Source organism: Dunckerocampus dactyliophorus, chromosome 11, assembly GCF_027744805.1.
Source record: "Dunckerocampus dactyliophorus isolate RoL2022-P2 chromosome 11, RoL_Ddac_1.1, whole genome shotgun sequence".
In the NCBI taxonomy this organism is placed as follows: domain Eukaryota; kingdom Metazoa; phylum Chordata; class Actinopteri; order Syngnathiformes; family Syngnathidae; genus Dunckerocampus; species Dunckerocampus dactyliophorus.
In genome coordinates, this window is record NC_072829.1 from 8,340,005 (window position 1) to 8,357,761 (window position 17,757).

Genomic DNA, 17,757 nt, shown 5'->3' on the forward strand with positions numbered 1-17,757 from the left:
AAGATGGAGAGAAAGAAAAGCAAGGGGGTGGGTCGGTTCTCAGGCACTTGACATGCTCACAGGCTGCAGCTCCCACAAGGCCGCAGTCCGTTCTCGTTGCAGGAAGTGCACTTGAGGGCTTTGAAGGAGTCCGTGAAGCAGTTGCGAAACACGGACATCTTGCTGCCATGGCACGTCGGGCACGGGATGAAGGCGAAGCCCCCGCAGCTCTGGCACGTCTGGGGGTGTTGCACCCGCTGGAGGGAGGACACATTCATGCACGCCTTCCAAATATGTGAGTATTTTACCTGCTGCATTGGGTACACAATCTTATAAAATACAAGAAAAAAATCAGCCTTGCATGCTTGTACTGTAGATGACCACAATGTATCCTCAATGATACCGTATGTGTAGGGTAATCACTGTAGTTCTATACATGTATATAAAAATAGGTTATGTAACATTAATGTGCAGAGAACAAATGTGTTGGAAGCAGAATCAATGAAAGGCCCTCCATTACTGACGCTCACTTATTGACATGACATGTTGTATTTTTTTTGTCTCTATTTTATTGGCTATGGTGTTCATTTATTACATTAGGACTTCAATTCTGACACTTTGGTGTTTGTACAATACTGTATGCTGCCAAACATCAATATAATAATCTATGTGTGTCAGTTCCACAAGTGTAGTCCACAGCAACATCATGGTTGACAACCAACCTCAATTTTTGTGAGAAGGTCTTGCAGCTCTCCTGATTCGTTCATGTCCAATATCTTCTCAGCACCCTGGAAAAAAAACAGTAGCAGGAACTTAAATACTGACAAACCACTGCATGCTACTGGCCAGGGACCCAACACACAGCCACTGGAGACATCCAGCACTGGTCCAAAGCCCGAATAAACGGGAGGGTTGTACCCAGTGTAAAAACAATGCAAAATCAAACATGCGATTGAAGCCCTGTGGAACCTCTGGCAAGAAACGCTGAAAGACAAAAATAAAAAAAATCTGTTGCAGGTTGCAAAATGTATAGGTTGTTTACAAAAATGTAAAAATATCTAAAAATTACAGCAAATATAAAATGTTGTTTGAAATTATTTATTTGTTACATTAACATTAATTCAATAATGTTATCATTTGGAAAATGTATTAAAAAATGTAAAATTATATTTAATCACAATCATACATCATGTTAATTAGACTGTACTGTGTATAAATAATAAACTATAGTGGTATAGTACAAAGTATAATATTTTTACAATACCAATACTATATACACTACTCATAAAAAGTTTTGATAATTACAAAGTGATCACTTATTGTAATATTTCAAAAATTCCCCAGCTGAAGTAAATTAAAAATTGCTTAAAACATTTCCAGATTTTCTTAAATGATATCAGTGTTCCCTCGTTTATCGCTGGGATAGGTTCCCAAAATAGCCCGCAATCTGTGAAAGAAGTGAAAGTAGGCAACTTCTTTTTTCTTTACTATTATCATATATGTTTTAGGCTGTAAAAACCCCTCATCATACACTTTATACACTTCTCAGACAGGCAATAACATTTTCTCACATTTCTCTCTTGTTTAAACTCTCAAAAAAGTTCAAAGCTTTGTTTGAATTTTAATGACCAATCGACACACGAAATTATTAAGTCAATCATGTATTTCACTCCTGTGACCACGCCTTTTCGTCCTGGTTTTGTAACCTTGTTAAAACATCTTCCCGCAGTGCACCTCCTGTTGCAGTCCTCCTCCTCCTCCAAACCGAAGATTGATTTACAAGCTAGCAAGCAAGCTACCTTGACACAGGATTGACAATGGTCTACAGCCAGTCAGGACGCAGAAAACAATGGGCGGTGCAGACAGCCGAGAGAGGGAAGAGAGAGACACTCAAATTCACACAATGCAGTTCTTCTTAAAGGGCGAGGCTCGGCCTGTAACCGCTTCATACACAGTAATAGAAAAAAAAAAAATCAGCAAAACTATGAATCCGCGATAGAGCGAGGGAACACTGTATGTAATTATTTATTTAGCCTCTTTGCAACCACACTCCTCACTGAGCGCGTAGAATATTAATACATGAGAGCCATCCTGTACTGACCCCGAGGTAGTGTCCGTCTATGAAGACCACAGGCAGAGATGGAGGCTCTCCCACTCGCTTGCAGCGCTCTTCAAGCTCCTTGCCGTACTCGCCGTCCAGGGCGATGTTCCTCTCCACAAACTTCACCCTGTGGTTCTGGAAAATCTTCCGCACCAGCTCGCAGCCCTCAAAGGTGGTTCTCACCACGCGGAAGCTGGTGGTGTAAATCACAATACGCCCAAATTCCAGCAACAAATCCACCTAAGGGGGAAAAAAATATCAACATTTTGTTCATTTTAGTTTTTTTAACTGCTTGTTCTTCCTTTCGGGGCCTTTTTCTCGATTAGAGCAAAAACTCTGTTGCTTTTGAAGGACATCAATCTTTGGACTATGTAGCTCAAAAGCCAAATCACAGCATTTCTAAAGCGTGGGGGGGGATATCATTTTGTAAGAACCCTATTGTTTTTTGGGGGGTGTACCATCCAGCCCAAAATGACATATGATGTCAAGAAACCTATCAGTTTTTCATTCATATCTAATCTGTGATGATGCTCGGTGTCACCTTCCTTGTCAACTACAAAACTTAGAGTGATTTTCAAGCTTTAAAGAATGATTACAAAGCAAGAACCCTGTTGTTTTAAAACACACACACACATATATATATATATATATATATATATATATATATATATGTATATACAGTATATATGTGTATATATACTGTATATATATGTATATATATGTATATGTGTATATATACTGTATATATATGTATATATATGTATATGTGTATATATATATATGTATATGTATGTATATGTGTATATATATATATATGTGTATATATATATATATATATGTATATGTGTATTCATCCTACGAAAAATGGCAGAGGCAACTGCAGGTCGAAGTTTGTATTAGTACACGTCTCTAGTCCTAATCTTTCAATTGTCTCCATGCTTGAAAGGGATCATTATGCAACATCAGAGCGAGATGATGATTTTTAAAAAATGAATGCACAATCTGGGTTGATGTTCAGGTAATTAATGTAAACATTTATATTGATAACAGATCTTCAACTTTTTGGGAACATTGTTTGATTTCTTAGCGAGAATCCTATTGATTTTTTTTAGCTTCCTTTTGAAAATGAATGTCATACCCAAAATGTTAGATGCTGAGGTCTAACTTCATCTCCAAACTTGAAAGGAATATCTACGTAACATCAGAGCAAGAATACTATTGATTTTTCATTGATCAGTATCCAATCTGTTATGAAGCCTGCGGTAGTTAACATAAAAAATGTATATTGATACTTGTCATCCTGCTATTAATTGATAAAACGTCTTCAAACCTTTTATGGTGATTGGATGACATCAAAGCAAGAACCCTATCAAAATGTTTGGGGCCAAAGTTCATATTACCATTTCTGATGCTCCCAATTTTTCAATGATCTCAAACTTTGAGTGGCTGCTTGACATACAGTGGTGTGAAAACGTGTTGACCACTACCTGATTTCTTATTTTTTTGCATGTTTGTCAGATGTTTCAGATCATCAAACTAATTAAAATCTTAGTCAATGACAACACAACTGAACCCAAAATGAAGTCTTTCAATAAATGTTTTTATTTTTAAGGGACAAAAAAAAACAACCTACATGGCCCTGTGTGAAAAAGTGCTTGATCCCCGTTAACATAAAAACATAACTGAGATTAATTGTTATCTACCAGTCCGGAAAAGGTTATAAAGCCATTTCTAAAGCTTTGGGACTCCAGCGAGCCACAGTGAGAGCCATTATCCACAAAAACCAAAATGACCCCAAGAGCGCAGCGACGACTCATCCAAGAGGTCACAAAAGACCCCACAACAACATCCAAGCAACTGCAGGCCTCACTTGCCTCAGTTAAGGTCAGTGCTCATGACTCCATCATAAAAGACACTGAGCAAAAACGGCCTGCAAGGCAGAGTTCCAAGACAAAAAACAGCTGCTGAACAAAAAGAACATCAAGGCTCATCTCAATTTTGCTAGAAAACATCTTGATGATCCCCAAAACCTTTGGGAAAATACTCAACAAAAGTTGAACTGTTTGGAAGGTGTGTGTCCCATTCCATCTCGCGTAAAAGTAACGCCACATTTCATAAAACGAACATCATACCAACAGTAAAATATGGTGGTAGCAGTGTGATGGCCTAGGGCTGTTTTGCTGCACACACGGTCATATGTAGGTTTGGATTTGCTTTCACCCTTAACAATAAAAATGCTCATTTAAAACTGCATTTTGTGTTCATTTGCGTTGTCACTGAATAATATTTAAATTAGTTTGATGATCTGAAACATTTTAGTGTGACAAACACTTCACACAACTGTATATGATTTGGTGACGTCAATGTAACAATCCTATTGCTTTTAGGGTGGTTGTGTTGTGAAATAAATATCACTAATGTAGTTGTTAATCTAAAAGTTTATATTCGTTATGCAATTATACTGTACATACGATACATCCATTTTATATATATATATATATATTTATATATATATATTTTTTAAAGATTCATTATTTTTGGATGATTGCTTGACGTCAAAGCAAGAACCTTATTGATTAAAAATACTAATAATACTTTGCCCTAGGTGTTAGAGGCAGCTGAGATCAAAGTTCACGTTTCTAATGCTCCAATTTTCAAATGATCCTCAAACATTTGATTGCTCGACGTCAACACAAGAACCATATAGATTTGTGATGATGGTCAGGGTCATTCATGTAAAGTTTTATATTGACCTTTCTTGTCAACTCTTTCCCAATTTTAAAAGCTCTTTAAACTTTATGGCATGATTTCTCTTATGGCAGAACAAGATCCCTATAGGTTTTGAATCATGACCAACTTAAAGCAGCTGCTGCTTCCTTACACATCTTTTAGTATTTCCAAAAAAAATAGATGTGTAACCTTTGCACTGTTAAAGGAGATCATTTCTGGTTGTATTGTTTGTTGTTGCTTACTTGTGTGTTGCGTGCTCACCTGACGCGTATTACAGCGCCCTGCTCAAAGCTAATCTCACTTAATCAAGTGTACAGCCGCATTGTTTGCTCCATTCTGCAGTGAAACCTGCAGCAACAGCCTGTTCTTTGTTTGTGTGTGTGTGTGTGCGTGCGAGGTGACTAGAAAGTGAAGTGCTGAGAATTCATTAACCTGATTAGTTTTTTCTTGACACACTGAAACCAAATGTATCATGAATGTTTAATTCCACGCTGACCTTGTCCTCTAGCGGGAGCGTGTATCCTGCGCAGCGTTGTGTTGCTCCCACACAAGGCACAACTAACTTTAAACAACACACGCATAACAATGCTGTTCATGTTCAAACTTGAATGGTACCCTGTTGCCAAGACTCCAATTCATAGATAACCACTTCCTGCGTCGTGTCTTATGGGATCATGAAGAGACGTGCGTTATTCATTGAGGAAATGACAACAAATGTCACTGCAAGGTCAACAAAACATTGATGGATGTGCACCTTTATCTAGATCTGCACCAAAATGTCTAGTAGTAGCATAGTATAAAAAGGCCATACTAGAGTTCCACGTCGGAGATGAGAAAAATAATGGACTAGCCTAGTGTTTCTCAACTGCTGGGTTGGGACCCAAAAGTGGGTCACATTAAAATGGGACAAAATTTCTTGTTCAGAAAAAAATGGCACTAGTGAACACTTGTGAACACCCCTGATAATTATTATTAATAATGTGCTGTGAAGTGCTGTGACCTTTTTCATATGTAATTGAGTGTATTTTTATTTAAAAAGATGCAGTGCATGGGTTTTGAAGGCCATTTCTAAATAAAATACAGTTTTAAACTTGCTTTTACCTCTATAAAAGTGGGTCACCACTTAATGACCATGGGAAAATGTGGGTCCCAGGATGAGACCAGTTGAGAACTCCTGGACGAGTCGATGGATTCCATGGAACAATGCAATTATATTATTACCACCCATGCTAGCATTGTAGCCACATGCATAGCATTCGATAGTCATTAATAATGATACAGTATATTATTTGCTGATAAGTTCAATAAAATGTAAAAAAAAAAAAAAAAAACACCAAAAAAATCCTGGAGTTGTACCTATTTCCAGACATGCACCATAGTATGATGGGTTCCATCAAAAAATATAAAAATCTCCATTTAAAGAGTGGAAGTATGTCAAAGATGCCAATATGCTGAGTTTAGTTATGTTGTCATTTAAATCATTTATCATGGTATGCACTGAAAATGTATTTGTATGAATGATCGGGGAAAAAAAGAGGCAAACAATAGTATGGAAATCACCATTGAAAGACTAATTGTGCTAATATGCTAACCTCCTGAATAAGATTAAATGTGAAAAAAATTGTAATGCCAGAAAAAATTCCTGGCCTTGCACCTTTATCCAGATGTGCACCAAAACCTATAGTAGTTTCGTATTGCTGGAATTCTACCTCAAACATGCAAACCTGTTTGGAATTTCAAATAATATTTCTACAGGCATATGACGGAATTTTGCCATTAAGGTTCACAATTTGTACCTTTACTCTATTTTGCACCAAAATGTATTAAATATATGACCCAATTCAGTAATATACATACATTATTCAATGAGAACATGTAAAACAAATGCCATTTTATGTCAACAAAAAAATCCTGGCTCTTCACCCATACCCAGATCTGCACTAAAATGCATAACCGCAGTCGTGTGCTGGAGCATTTCACAATAAAAACGAATAGAATGCAAATCTCCATCACGAGTGCCACAGTTGATACATGTAAAAGTAGTCGTCGTTTTAGACTGAACTTCCCTGGTGGAGGTAATGAAATGGACTTACACTGTTGCTGGGGTGGTTTTCAAAGAGCGTCTGACCTGCGCTCACTTTGTGCTTGACGCCCCTCACAGTCCCGTTTTTGCTGAGTATGTTGACCCTTTTGGAGGTGAACGTCCAGTCCTTGGTGGCCCCGGCGTACACCAGGAGGTCGTCGGGTTCGCTCTCACTGTCATCCAGCTCGGACCCCAGGTATCCTCCATAGGGGGGTCCGTCCCCGCTGGTGGATGGCGTGCTGGCCCGTTCCGCATCCGAGCTGCTGGTGCAGTCCGAGTCCAGGGAGTCGCAAGGCCCCTCGTCTTTAAAGATCTCCTTCAGAACCCGGCCGCTGCTCCCTGAGGCCACGCGGAACCTCACCCGCTTCTGGGGCTTGGCCTGACCCGGCTCCACCGCCGCCATTTGAGAGCCCGCTGCGGCGTCTTACATTATGGGGCACAATGTGGCCGTGCGGCGCCTTCCTTGGTGCACATGGGTGTGTATGCCATGGATTTGCCAGCTTCTTTTAATCCGATCTGAAAGCGGGCGACAGCCTAAGCTGCCTTCCACCCTCCAGTCACACTCACTCTGCCATTCAATTATGCATGTGCTGTTGCCTTGGCAACCTGGCCAGCACTGTAAGGTGATAGCGGTCTAGTTATGCATTATACAACTCACTCGGCGTAGTTTTCAGTTTTCAAGGTTTGGACCCCAGACTTCTAATAAGCCCACATGGTGTGCTTGAAGCAAACCAGCTCTCATGATAACGTTTGGCCTTTTGACCCCAGCTACCTCAAGGAAATTGTGACCAATGACCTGGAGTGAACGTCCAACGCCCCTCAGGTTGTAAAATGTAATTAGACCCACTTTTTCAGGGGAAAAAAAAATGAATGAAGTCAGGCAACTCTCCTTCAACTTCAGCTGAGTGGACAAGTGTGATGATAACCATAGTACCAGGAATTGAACTTGGTACACAGGACCCTGCTCTGGTGTCTCAGTACAACATGGCTGAGTCGACGTCAAGTCAACAACAATAATCACTGAAGCAAGTCGGATGTGTTTGTTGTTACGCAAAAAGACTTGCCTCCCAGGAACACCCGCTAATGCTTACCCTGCGTTACTTCCTGTCACTTTTCATGACATGATGTTGATGTTTAAACCATCATCATGCTTGGTTTTAGCTCTTTTGCATTATTTTTTGTGTGGTGCACTGTAATAACAGACGAAAGCCAGTTGTGTTTAGCAAACAGTTGCCTTTAAAGTTAAACAAAATGTGCTTTTTCTTGGGCTTTTTTGTGAGTTTCGTCTTGTAGTGATTTCACCACGGAAGGGTACCACCGGTGGCCGAGAGGAAAAAAGTGATGATAACCGTAGAAACGGAAAGGGACTTCATGTGTTCAATCTCGCAAGTCAAATGACAATCACTATGCTTTTTCTTTGTGCATGCGTGTGTGTGCGTATGCGTGAGTGCGATCCTACGACAGGTTACAAGTGACGGCAACGAGGAAGGGCTTCATTTTCAGTATAAGTACAGACCATGAAAGCAGGGACTCACCATCCTTCTGGCTTTCTGGGTTTCAAGCAGGGGGTGTCAGAAAAGTTACCACAGGGATAACTGGCTTGTGGCGGCCAAGCGGTCATAGCGAGGTCGCTTTTTGATCCTTCGATGCCCAATTCAAGTGTTGGATTGTTCACCCTACTGATGATGTGTTGCAATAGTAATCCTCGTAAACCATAGAACCGCAAATGAAATTTATTGCCATGTACGGGTCGCTCCTGGCTGCTCAGTACAATATGGTTAAATTAAGTCAACAGTAACGATAAAGGAAAAAGAATGAAATGCACATGGAGAACGAAAGCCAGCTGTGTTTAGTTTTTTTGTGCCGAGACTCGCCTCCCAGGAGCAGTGATCACGCTTCCTCCTGTGTTTTTCATAAGGAAGAGAAAAAGTGTGAGGATAACCACAGACCTGTCAATACAACTTACTGTGACCTGACATATTACATAACATCATACATAACAATGATAATAAAAGAAGAAGCGGTTGCCCCAATGGGAAGAGACTCACCTCCCGGGACATTGTTATCAAATTATTGTTATTGTTTATGCAACCATTGACTTCTTTTTCTTGAATGACAGATAAGGGTGTGAACATGTGACTTAAAACATTGCTTGTAAGGTTTTAGATGACGCTTTGCATGATGTGCTTTGTTGATGTCTGATTCTACGTACTGTTTATTTATAGAGGAGGTGTCTGACAGGCGGTGCGATGTGACACCTCAGCTCCAAGTGGTGACAACATCACTTTGGATGAGTGCTGTGGTTTGACCCCTGTGTTGGTACACACACACACACTCACACACACACACACACATGCACAGTTTTGATGAGGTTTTTAAACAATATGTTTATCATATTATATTATAGTACCATGTGGGCGAGGCGAAATAAAGCACATCATTCTGCATAAAGCCGCTTATGTTACAGTAATACTGTTACAGCAGATGGGTGCCTCGCTCTTGTGATTGGAATAAATTAGCCGTGGTCTTTACATATCATTTTCATTTTAATAATGACTTTTCATATCACGGCGTGAAGAGCTTTGATCCGTCACTGTTTGATTCTCTGACTATCTGCTCTTCAGCATCATACAGTGTTGTTTCGCACCAGCCAGGTTTAATTGGAGAGCACGAAGCCACAATAACACCATGCCAAGCAGCCATTCTGTTGTTTTTGAAGGTCTTTTTTTGAAGGGAATTTAGTCACACAGCCCTATAGATTTTTTTAAATTATATTGTCACTTACCCAACCTTCAAGTGCTAATACAAAAACCATTTGAGAAAGATAAATGCTAAAGTATTTTAGTTATTATTGACAGCAGGTGAATGGAAGTAAACAAGCTCATCAACACTTGAAATGTAATTCACTCACTAATCATCACATTAGGGACACTGGCACAATGTTTTAAATGAATAATAAAAAAATAAATACATTATAATACATTTAATTACATTACAAATACATATAAAATATATATTAAAACATTTTTCCTAAATATAATTCATAATTATAATTATATTTAGTGAGGCTTAATCTGTGTATTATCATAGGTGTGTGTTAAACCATTCTTTGCTGATTGGCTGGGAGAGATCACATGGTGCCACCGTTTCATAATGAAGCAGCGAGATTCAAATATGGTAGCATGCCAGACAATTTCCCCCACAAAAACCCTGACTTCCAATCTAAATACAAGTGCAAAAAAGTAACCTTGTATTATTTTCTTACATTTTATTTTATGTATTTATTTTATTAGGCAAGCAGAAAAAAGCTCTATTGTGCAATTTTTTAAAAAAATATTTGAATTTATTTTCGTTTTCGTTTTTGTTTTTGAGTGCGTAATATTGTTTTATATTTTGTTTTATTTTATTTTATTAGACAATTGTGCCATTCTGTTATATTTCTTATTGAGTGCCATGAGAAGGCTTTTTTTCTTTTTTTTTGAGCTCAGCTGGTCATTCAAACCGCCTGATTTGTGAGCCACAAGGGGGCAGAGCGTAATTCAATTAGAGCCTCAATACTATCACAACAAGGCCCAAACATTGCATTCTACACTTTTGGACGCTGGTTAGAAGGATAACATAACACGGTTTGCTTGCATTGCTATTTTTTAAGACACTTTTTTTAGTGTTGAATGGCAACAAAAGTAACATAGCGAGCAGAATGAACCCTACAAGAAAGAAAACCATCATAGAAAGTAGCTTTACTACAGCAACATTATATTATTTATAGGGCCAATGAACAATTAAGAGATATAATTTACATCCAGAATATTCCATTTGATTATTTGTGGTCATCTCAAATAAAAATATTAAATCACACACAAATAGTACAAAAAAAGAAAATAACTATGAGGAGGCTACAATATTTTAAGTCACATCCCCCCCAAAAAAGCCAAATTAATTGATATGACTCTATCAGGAGTATAAATGTGTACTGCTGTTGAAATTAGTCACGCGTGTCATCATATGTGTTATAAAACATTACAGCCATTTCCTGCGCGCATAAACACGAGCACACCATCGAGGAGGAGGCAGGCATCTTGTCAGTGTTGCCTAGCAACCGCAGGAGCCACACAGCCAAATCCCTGTGGTGACGAGCTGATGTTGAATTAGGCGTGTGGGGGGGGGGGGGGGGGGGGGGGGGGGGGGGGCATCTTTTGGAGAAAATGTGTCTTAACACGAAAAGGAGAAGGAGGGGGGTATCTGTATCTTATCTTTGTAGAGTTTTGCTTTTAAATGGACGGCGGCTGCGTGTACAGTATCGACTGTAGAAGAGCGACAACAACAACATGCTTCTTCATCAACATCAGCACACATTGGCATCCAATATGTTGCCATGCATTATTTATAACAACAGTGCGAATAGAAATACTCACAGAGACGCCAGAGTGTCCAGTATATATACAGTATGCAACGTAAATATATGTACAAGGACTGGCCATGTCTCATTCGGGGCACATTTTGCATGATTGAAATGTGCAGTCTGCACTTGAGACATCCAAGAGTTTATGTGTGTGTGTGTGTTTGTGTTTATTTGTAACCGTTGCAGTTCTCTCAGGCAACTGCAGTGGTGCTGCTGCTTCACTCGTGCTCTCAGCGTGATTTACATGTCAAACTGCAGGGAGGATGAGAATACACTTTGATGGTACTGTACTGTCCTGTGCTATACTGTATTGTAATATGCTTTACTGCACGGCAGACAGGTATCATGGCTTCTCACCTTTTTGGATTTGTTTCTTTACACCTTACTTTTCATTACGGAGGCTCCCAGTGACAAAAGGCTGAAACAAAAAGGAATATAAGACAAACTGAGAGGCATATTTCTATGAGGTGATGGAAACACAAGTAAAGTAGTTCTGTGAAGTCAAGAGGACATGAGAGAAAATGTTTCGAAAGGTGATGAGGACATGAGAGAAACAGTTCTAAGTGGCGATGAGACCATGAGAGAAATACTTCTGTGAGGTGATAAGAATATGAGAGAAATTATTTTGTGAAGCGATGAGGACACAAGTGAAACAATTGTAGATGGTGATGAGGATATGAGAGAAAATGTTACAGGAGGTGATGAGGACATGATGGAAACAATTCTAAGTGGTGATAAGAATATGAGAGAAGTCATTTTGTGAGGTGATGAGGACATGAGAAAAACAATTGTAGATGGTGATGAGAACATGAGAGAAAATGTTATTGCACGTGATATGGACATGAGATAAACATTCAAAATGGGGATGAGAAGATGAGATAAATCATTTTGTGGTGTGATGAGGACATGAGAGAAATAATTCTGTCAAGTGACGTGACGCAAGGGACATCGCTCTGTGATGAGAACCTATTAGAAACAATAGTAAGTGGTGATGTGATGAGGACATGAGAGAAAATGTTATGGCACGTGGTGGGGACATGAGATCAACAATTCTAGGTGGTGATGAGAATATGAGAGAATTTATTTTGTGTGTGATGAGCACATGAGAGAAATAATTCTGTCAGGTGACGTGGACACAAGGGGCATAGTTCAGTGATGTGATGAGGACCTATGAGAAACAAAACTAAGAGGTGATTGTGATGAGGACATGAGAGGAGCAATTCTAAGTGGTGATGAGCAGATGACAGAAAATGTTATTGGAGGTGATGAGGACATGATGGAAACAGTTCTATGTGGTGATAAGAATATGAGTGAAATTATGTTGTGAAGTGATGAGGATATGAGAAAAACAATTAAAGATGGTGATGAAAACATGACAGGAAATGTTATGGCACGTGATGTGGACATGAGATCAACAGTTCTAGGTGTGATGAGAATATGAGAGAATTTATTTTGTGATGTGATGAGGACATCAGAGAAATAATTCTGTCAGGTGACAACAACATAGTTCTGTGATGTGATGAGAACTTATGAGAAACAATACTAAGTGGTGATGTGATGAGGACATGAGAAGAATAATTCTACGGGTGATAAGAGTATGAGAGAAATCATTTTGTGATGTTACGAGGATATGAGAAAAACAATTGTAGATGTAGATGAGACATGAGGGAAAATGTTATGGGATGTGATTAGAACATGAGATACATTTTGAGGTGTGATGAGGACACAAAGCAATAGGTCTGAGGTGTGATGACAACATGCGAGAAACAACTGTAGGTGGTGAAAAGAATATTTATATATTTATTATTTATTTATAGATATATTTTGTGAAGTGATGAGGACATGAGAAAAAAATTATGATGTGTAATGAGGGCATGAAATAAAAAATTCTACATGTTGAGGAAGACATGAGAGAAAATGTTATAGGAGGTGATGAGAACATGAGAAAAATCATTTTGCGGTATGGTGAGAGAAATGAGAACATTAATTTATTCATTCAATTGCTATACCCCTTGTCGGTGATGAGAAGATGAGATAAATTATTTTGTGATATGATGAGGACATGAGAGAAATCATGTTCTGAGGTGATGAGGACATGAGAGATCTAGTTCTGTGATGCGATGAGGACATGCACAAAACAATTGTGGGTGGTGATAAGAATATGAGAAAAAACATTTTATGAAGCGATACACATTTTAGGATGTCATCTTTCATGATGTGAACTCAAAGATCCACGAGCACAATGGTTTTGTCATGCAATGAGGACATGAAAGGATGTTATGAGGCGCCATGAGGAAGTAGTTTTGAGCATTGAAAGGTTGGACATGACAAAGTAAAAGAAAAAAAAAAGGTTGGACATGAGAGAAAGCATCATGTGTTATGATGCATACAGTACATGAGAGAGAGTGATGCAATGTGGTAAATACACAAGAAAAATAATGTAATGTGATGAGAACACGACTTAAATTGTTTTTTTCTGATGTGATTGTTACACAGAGAGAAATATGTATGATAATTTATAAATACATGAGAATAGAAGTGATGTGGTGAGGACGTACATACCCATATGTACAAATATGAATGGTATAGTACACCATATATAGTACTATACCATTCGTATTCCAATATAACAAACCACTGAATGGTGTTTGTATTAAAACCAAAAAAATAATGAGAAGAAACACATTTTCAAATTAATAACATTTTTCTGTTAGGTTAGTTAGATATATTATTATAGCTAAAAAAAAATGTATGATTGCTTAAAAAACAACACTCATCCACTCTACTACTGTATGTATGGTTCCCTCAGTATAATGTACACAATAGCAACTTCCGAGGGGTGGCTCAAGACTAAATAACACTTTAACAAACGAACCGTGAATATTTATTAAAAAGCATCACGTCATATAGAAACAGAACTGTTCAATAAATGTAATCACGACTTATTTGGCAGACTGAAAAACTACCTGGCATAGTCTTCACCTCCGGCCTCCCTATGGTCACCCCCATTGCGGCTGCGAGTGGTACGGTCCATAAAGCAACTACACTCCCGCCCCCCTCCGCCTCACTTTACGGCAGGTTCACTCTGGTTGCACCGCGGCGGGAACAGAGAGGAGATCCGCCGTGTGACCACCGGGATGCAGTTGGACCCATGAGCACGTCTCCCTCCCGGACAAAACGAAGGCTGCCTGCCTGCCTTCCCACGCCCACGTTAGCAACAAATAAGCTGCGTGGTAGAGGATTTGAGGCCCAGCGTTTTTTTTTAGAACTACACTGAGAAGAAGCGGCTGTCAGTGGCGGCTCGACTAACCAGCCGCGGCCACTTGACAGGTGCCGTCGCCCGGCATCGTGTGTGGAGATGCCGCCCGTCCAGAGAACAATGTCGGATCTTCGAACCCGTGCAGACGGTATGTGAATTTCTCTTGAAACTATGCGTCATGCACTGTGTTGAAACAATGTGCTCATTTCCTGCTGAGTGAAAAGTAGTAATGCGTCCCCCAAGATAAGAAGTCTCCAAGAGTGGATGCCATATTGCTTCATTATTATTATTATCATTATTATCATGCATTTCTCTTTACACCTGTCAACTTTAATATGACTTACTGCACACCATCTAACTGGAAGGTGCCCTCTTTATATTAAAAAGACACATCATTGTCTCTCTATATGTGTGTGTGTGCGTGTGTGTGAAATCATGCCTCCTGAAGTGAAACAAATGTAGCATGCATCTGACCTGGTTCTTGCCCATGCAGACGGGGGATGCCCATCACTGGCTGTCACACAGCCCCAGCAAAGCATCCCTGCACCTCGAGCCTGACAGCACACTAACAAGTGTCCGATACACTCTCATGCAAAACATGAGGGAAATAGTTTTGTGAGGGAATGAGAACATGAGAGGAACATTTCTCGATGGTGATGAAATACAGTATACTAAACCATTACCACGAAGAAATGATCCTAGGTGGTGATGAGGACAAGACAGAAACAATTCTAGGTGGTGTTGAGAACATAAGAGAAATATTCTCTTCTGTGATGTGAGTAATCCAAAGATTCAAGTCATTTTCAGGAGTGATGAGGATGTGAGAGAAACAATTTTGTGACAGAAATCATTTTGTGATGTGGTGACGACATGAGAGAATTTTTTTTTGTCAAGTGATTTATTGATGCGGTGGTGATCGGAACATTGGAGAAACCATTTTGTGATGAGGATATGATCGAGTTTTGTGATCTTTAAAGACATGAGAGAAATAGTGACCAGTTACAGATGTGTAATGTGATCATAACTTTGTGATGTGATGGGGACATGAGATAAATAGGTTTGTTATGTGATTGGAACATGACAGAAAAGTTTTGTCAAGTGACGACAACACGATAGGAGTGGTTTATGGGAGGTGATAACAAGAGACATGAGAGAAGTATTTATGAGCGTTGAAAAGGTGGTTTAGTTTTGTGATGAGGAAATGAAAGACATTGTTACTGTATATTGTGATGAATACAGAAGAGAAATAAGTGACAACATTTTGATGTGATGAGGACACTAAATACCTTTTTATGTGTTGAGGACATGAGAGAAATAGTTTGGCGATATGAGATAAATCATTTTGTGAGGTGTTGAGGACATGAGGGACATTGTTCTGTGAGGTGAAGGTGAAATATAATGAGGGTAATAGAGATACAGTACTTCTGTGACATGAGAAAAACAGGTGCTGATGAGAAAATTGGATAGATCATTTTGTGATTGATGAGGACATGAGAGACATAGCTATACGATCTTATGAAGCCGTAACAGAAATGCGCGATGAGATACAGTTCTGTGATGTGATTAATAACATCACTAATGAGTCAACGCCGTTTGAGGAGTGATGAGGACATGAGAGAAACAATTTTAGGTGGTAATGAGGACATGAGAGAAATCTGTTGGTGATGCGATGAAAAAACAATTCTTGGTGGTGATAAAAACATTGGAGAAATTGTTTTGTGTTGTGATTAGGACGATTAATGCATGAAAGACATAATTTTGTGAGGTGATGAGAACATCATGAGAGAAACCTTTCTAGGAAGTGAAAATGAGCAAAATGGCTATGTGATGTGATTATTACAGAGAATGTCTGAATACATGACTTACATACACTGGCTGTCCTGTCTACATCATCCAGCTCAAGCCTGACAGCACACTAACAAGTGTCTGCTACACACACACACAGACACACACAGACATACAATACACCTATTGTGTGTTTCTCTCTGGGACCCTTCGCTGCACCAGTAACTTTCCACTGCATCCTCTTGCCAAAGATGCGAGAAAAGGTGCATCCATAAAGTAACTGTTTGGATTGATGTGTGTTTTTCTGTAGTTTGGACACATACTATACTGCGCATGTTGGGTGTTTTATGATGCGCTTCATGTGTTTTGTGGCTTACCTTGACCTCCAACCTCTGTGGACAGGAGCAATAACTTACAGTATCTGCAGGAATCAATACCATGTCATATGGTCCATTCAACTGATTGCACTGTGTGTTTCTCTCTGCTGGTGTGATGACTGCAGGCTCAGGCAAGTATTTTTTTGTGTTTTGTTTGCTTTGGCTACAGCATGCTTTGTTGTGTCAATGCTTAAGAGCAGCCACCCGCTACATCCACATTTCTCAACCAGTTTAACCAATTCCAGCCTTAAAACGTTCACTGCATTCAGGATGTCTGGGCTGTCTTTTGGGGAATTCAAAAATATCCCAGGTTTTCCCACAATTCCATATTTTCTTTAAAATCTTCTTTAAAATGTACAAGTTCCATATTTCTCACATTCCCCAACACCCAGTCCAAAAATCCCCAATGAAATGAACATTTTGAAGAGAAAACAATTACAATGTCCACATTTCTGAATTGACTCAAACCATTCCAACTTCAAAACATTCAACTCATTCTGTATATTCCTAGAAACAACCTTCCAAAAATTCCCATATTCCACATTTACCATACAGTACAACCTGGAAAGGAAAACTGCACTTTTTTTTTGGAATTTTGCCCATCATCCACAATCCTTATGTGAGAAATGAACACATCTTTCTCTTTTTGTGCGTAGTTTGATCGACGTAACAGTGTTAGTAATAATAATAATAATTATTACTATTATAATAATAATGTCGCTGTAGCTTGGTTAATATGCACGTTGCATTATATGTAAATGGAGCATTGTTGACGCTTTTTGGAGTTTTCAAAAGGCTTTATAGGCGGAATAAGGGTTTCCCAGTACGTGCATTCTTAGCTGCGTCTTTTTAGCTGTTTTTATATCTTTACAACGCACAGAAAAGAGAAAGACATATGTGTTCTTGTCTTACATAAGGATTGTGGGTGATGGGCAAAATTCCAAAAAAAGTGCAGTTTTCCTTTAAGCTCTTAAGCTTTCACACGCGCTTACTTCAAAGATATTTGCGAACTAGAAAGGCAGAACTGTGTTGGATCTAGAT

The 17,757-nt window shown here is 39.1% G+C and overlaps 2 protein-coding genes across 2 annotated transcripts in view; one reads left to right on the forward strand and one right to left on the reverse strand.

Annotated features, from left to right (window-relative positions):
- atp8a1 (ATPase phospholipid transporting 8A1) overlaps positions 1-17,757 on the forward strand; it is a 176,896-nt gene that overhangs the window by 2,111 nt on the left and 157,028 nt on the right. The window contains exon 2 of the mRNA XM_054791080.1: positions 63-274. Within this exon, the coding sequence (XP_054647055.1) occupies positions 63-274 (212 nt within the window). The remainder of the gene's footprint in view (positions 1-62; positions 275-17,757) is intronic.
- grxcr1a (glutaredoxin and cysteine rich domain containing 1 a) lies at positions 85-7,518 on the reverse strand. Its single transcript, XM_054791087.1, has 3 exons — positions 6,904-7,518; positions 2,081-2,320; positions 85-767 (listed from the first exon to the last, which is right to left on the reverse strand). The coding sequence occupies exons 1-3, from the start codon at positions 7,294-7,296 to the stop codon at positions 684-686; spliced, it is 717 nt and encodes a 238-aa protein (XP_054647062.1). The 5' UTR covers positions 7,297-7,518; the 3' UTR covers positions 85-683.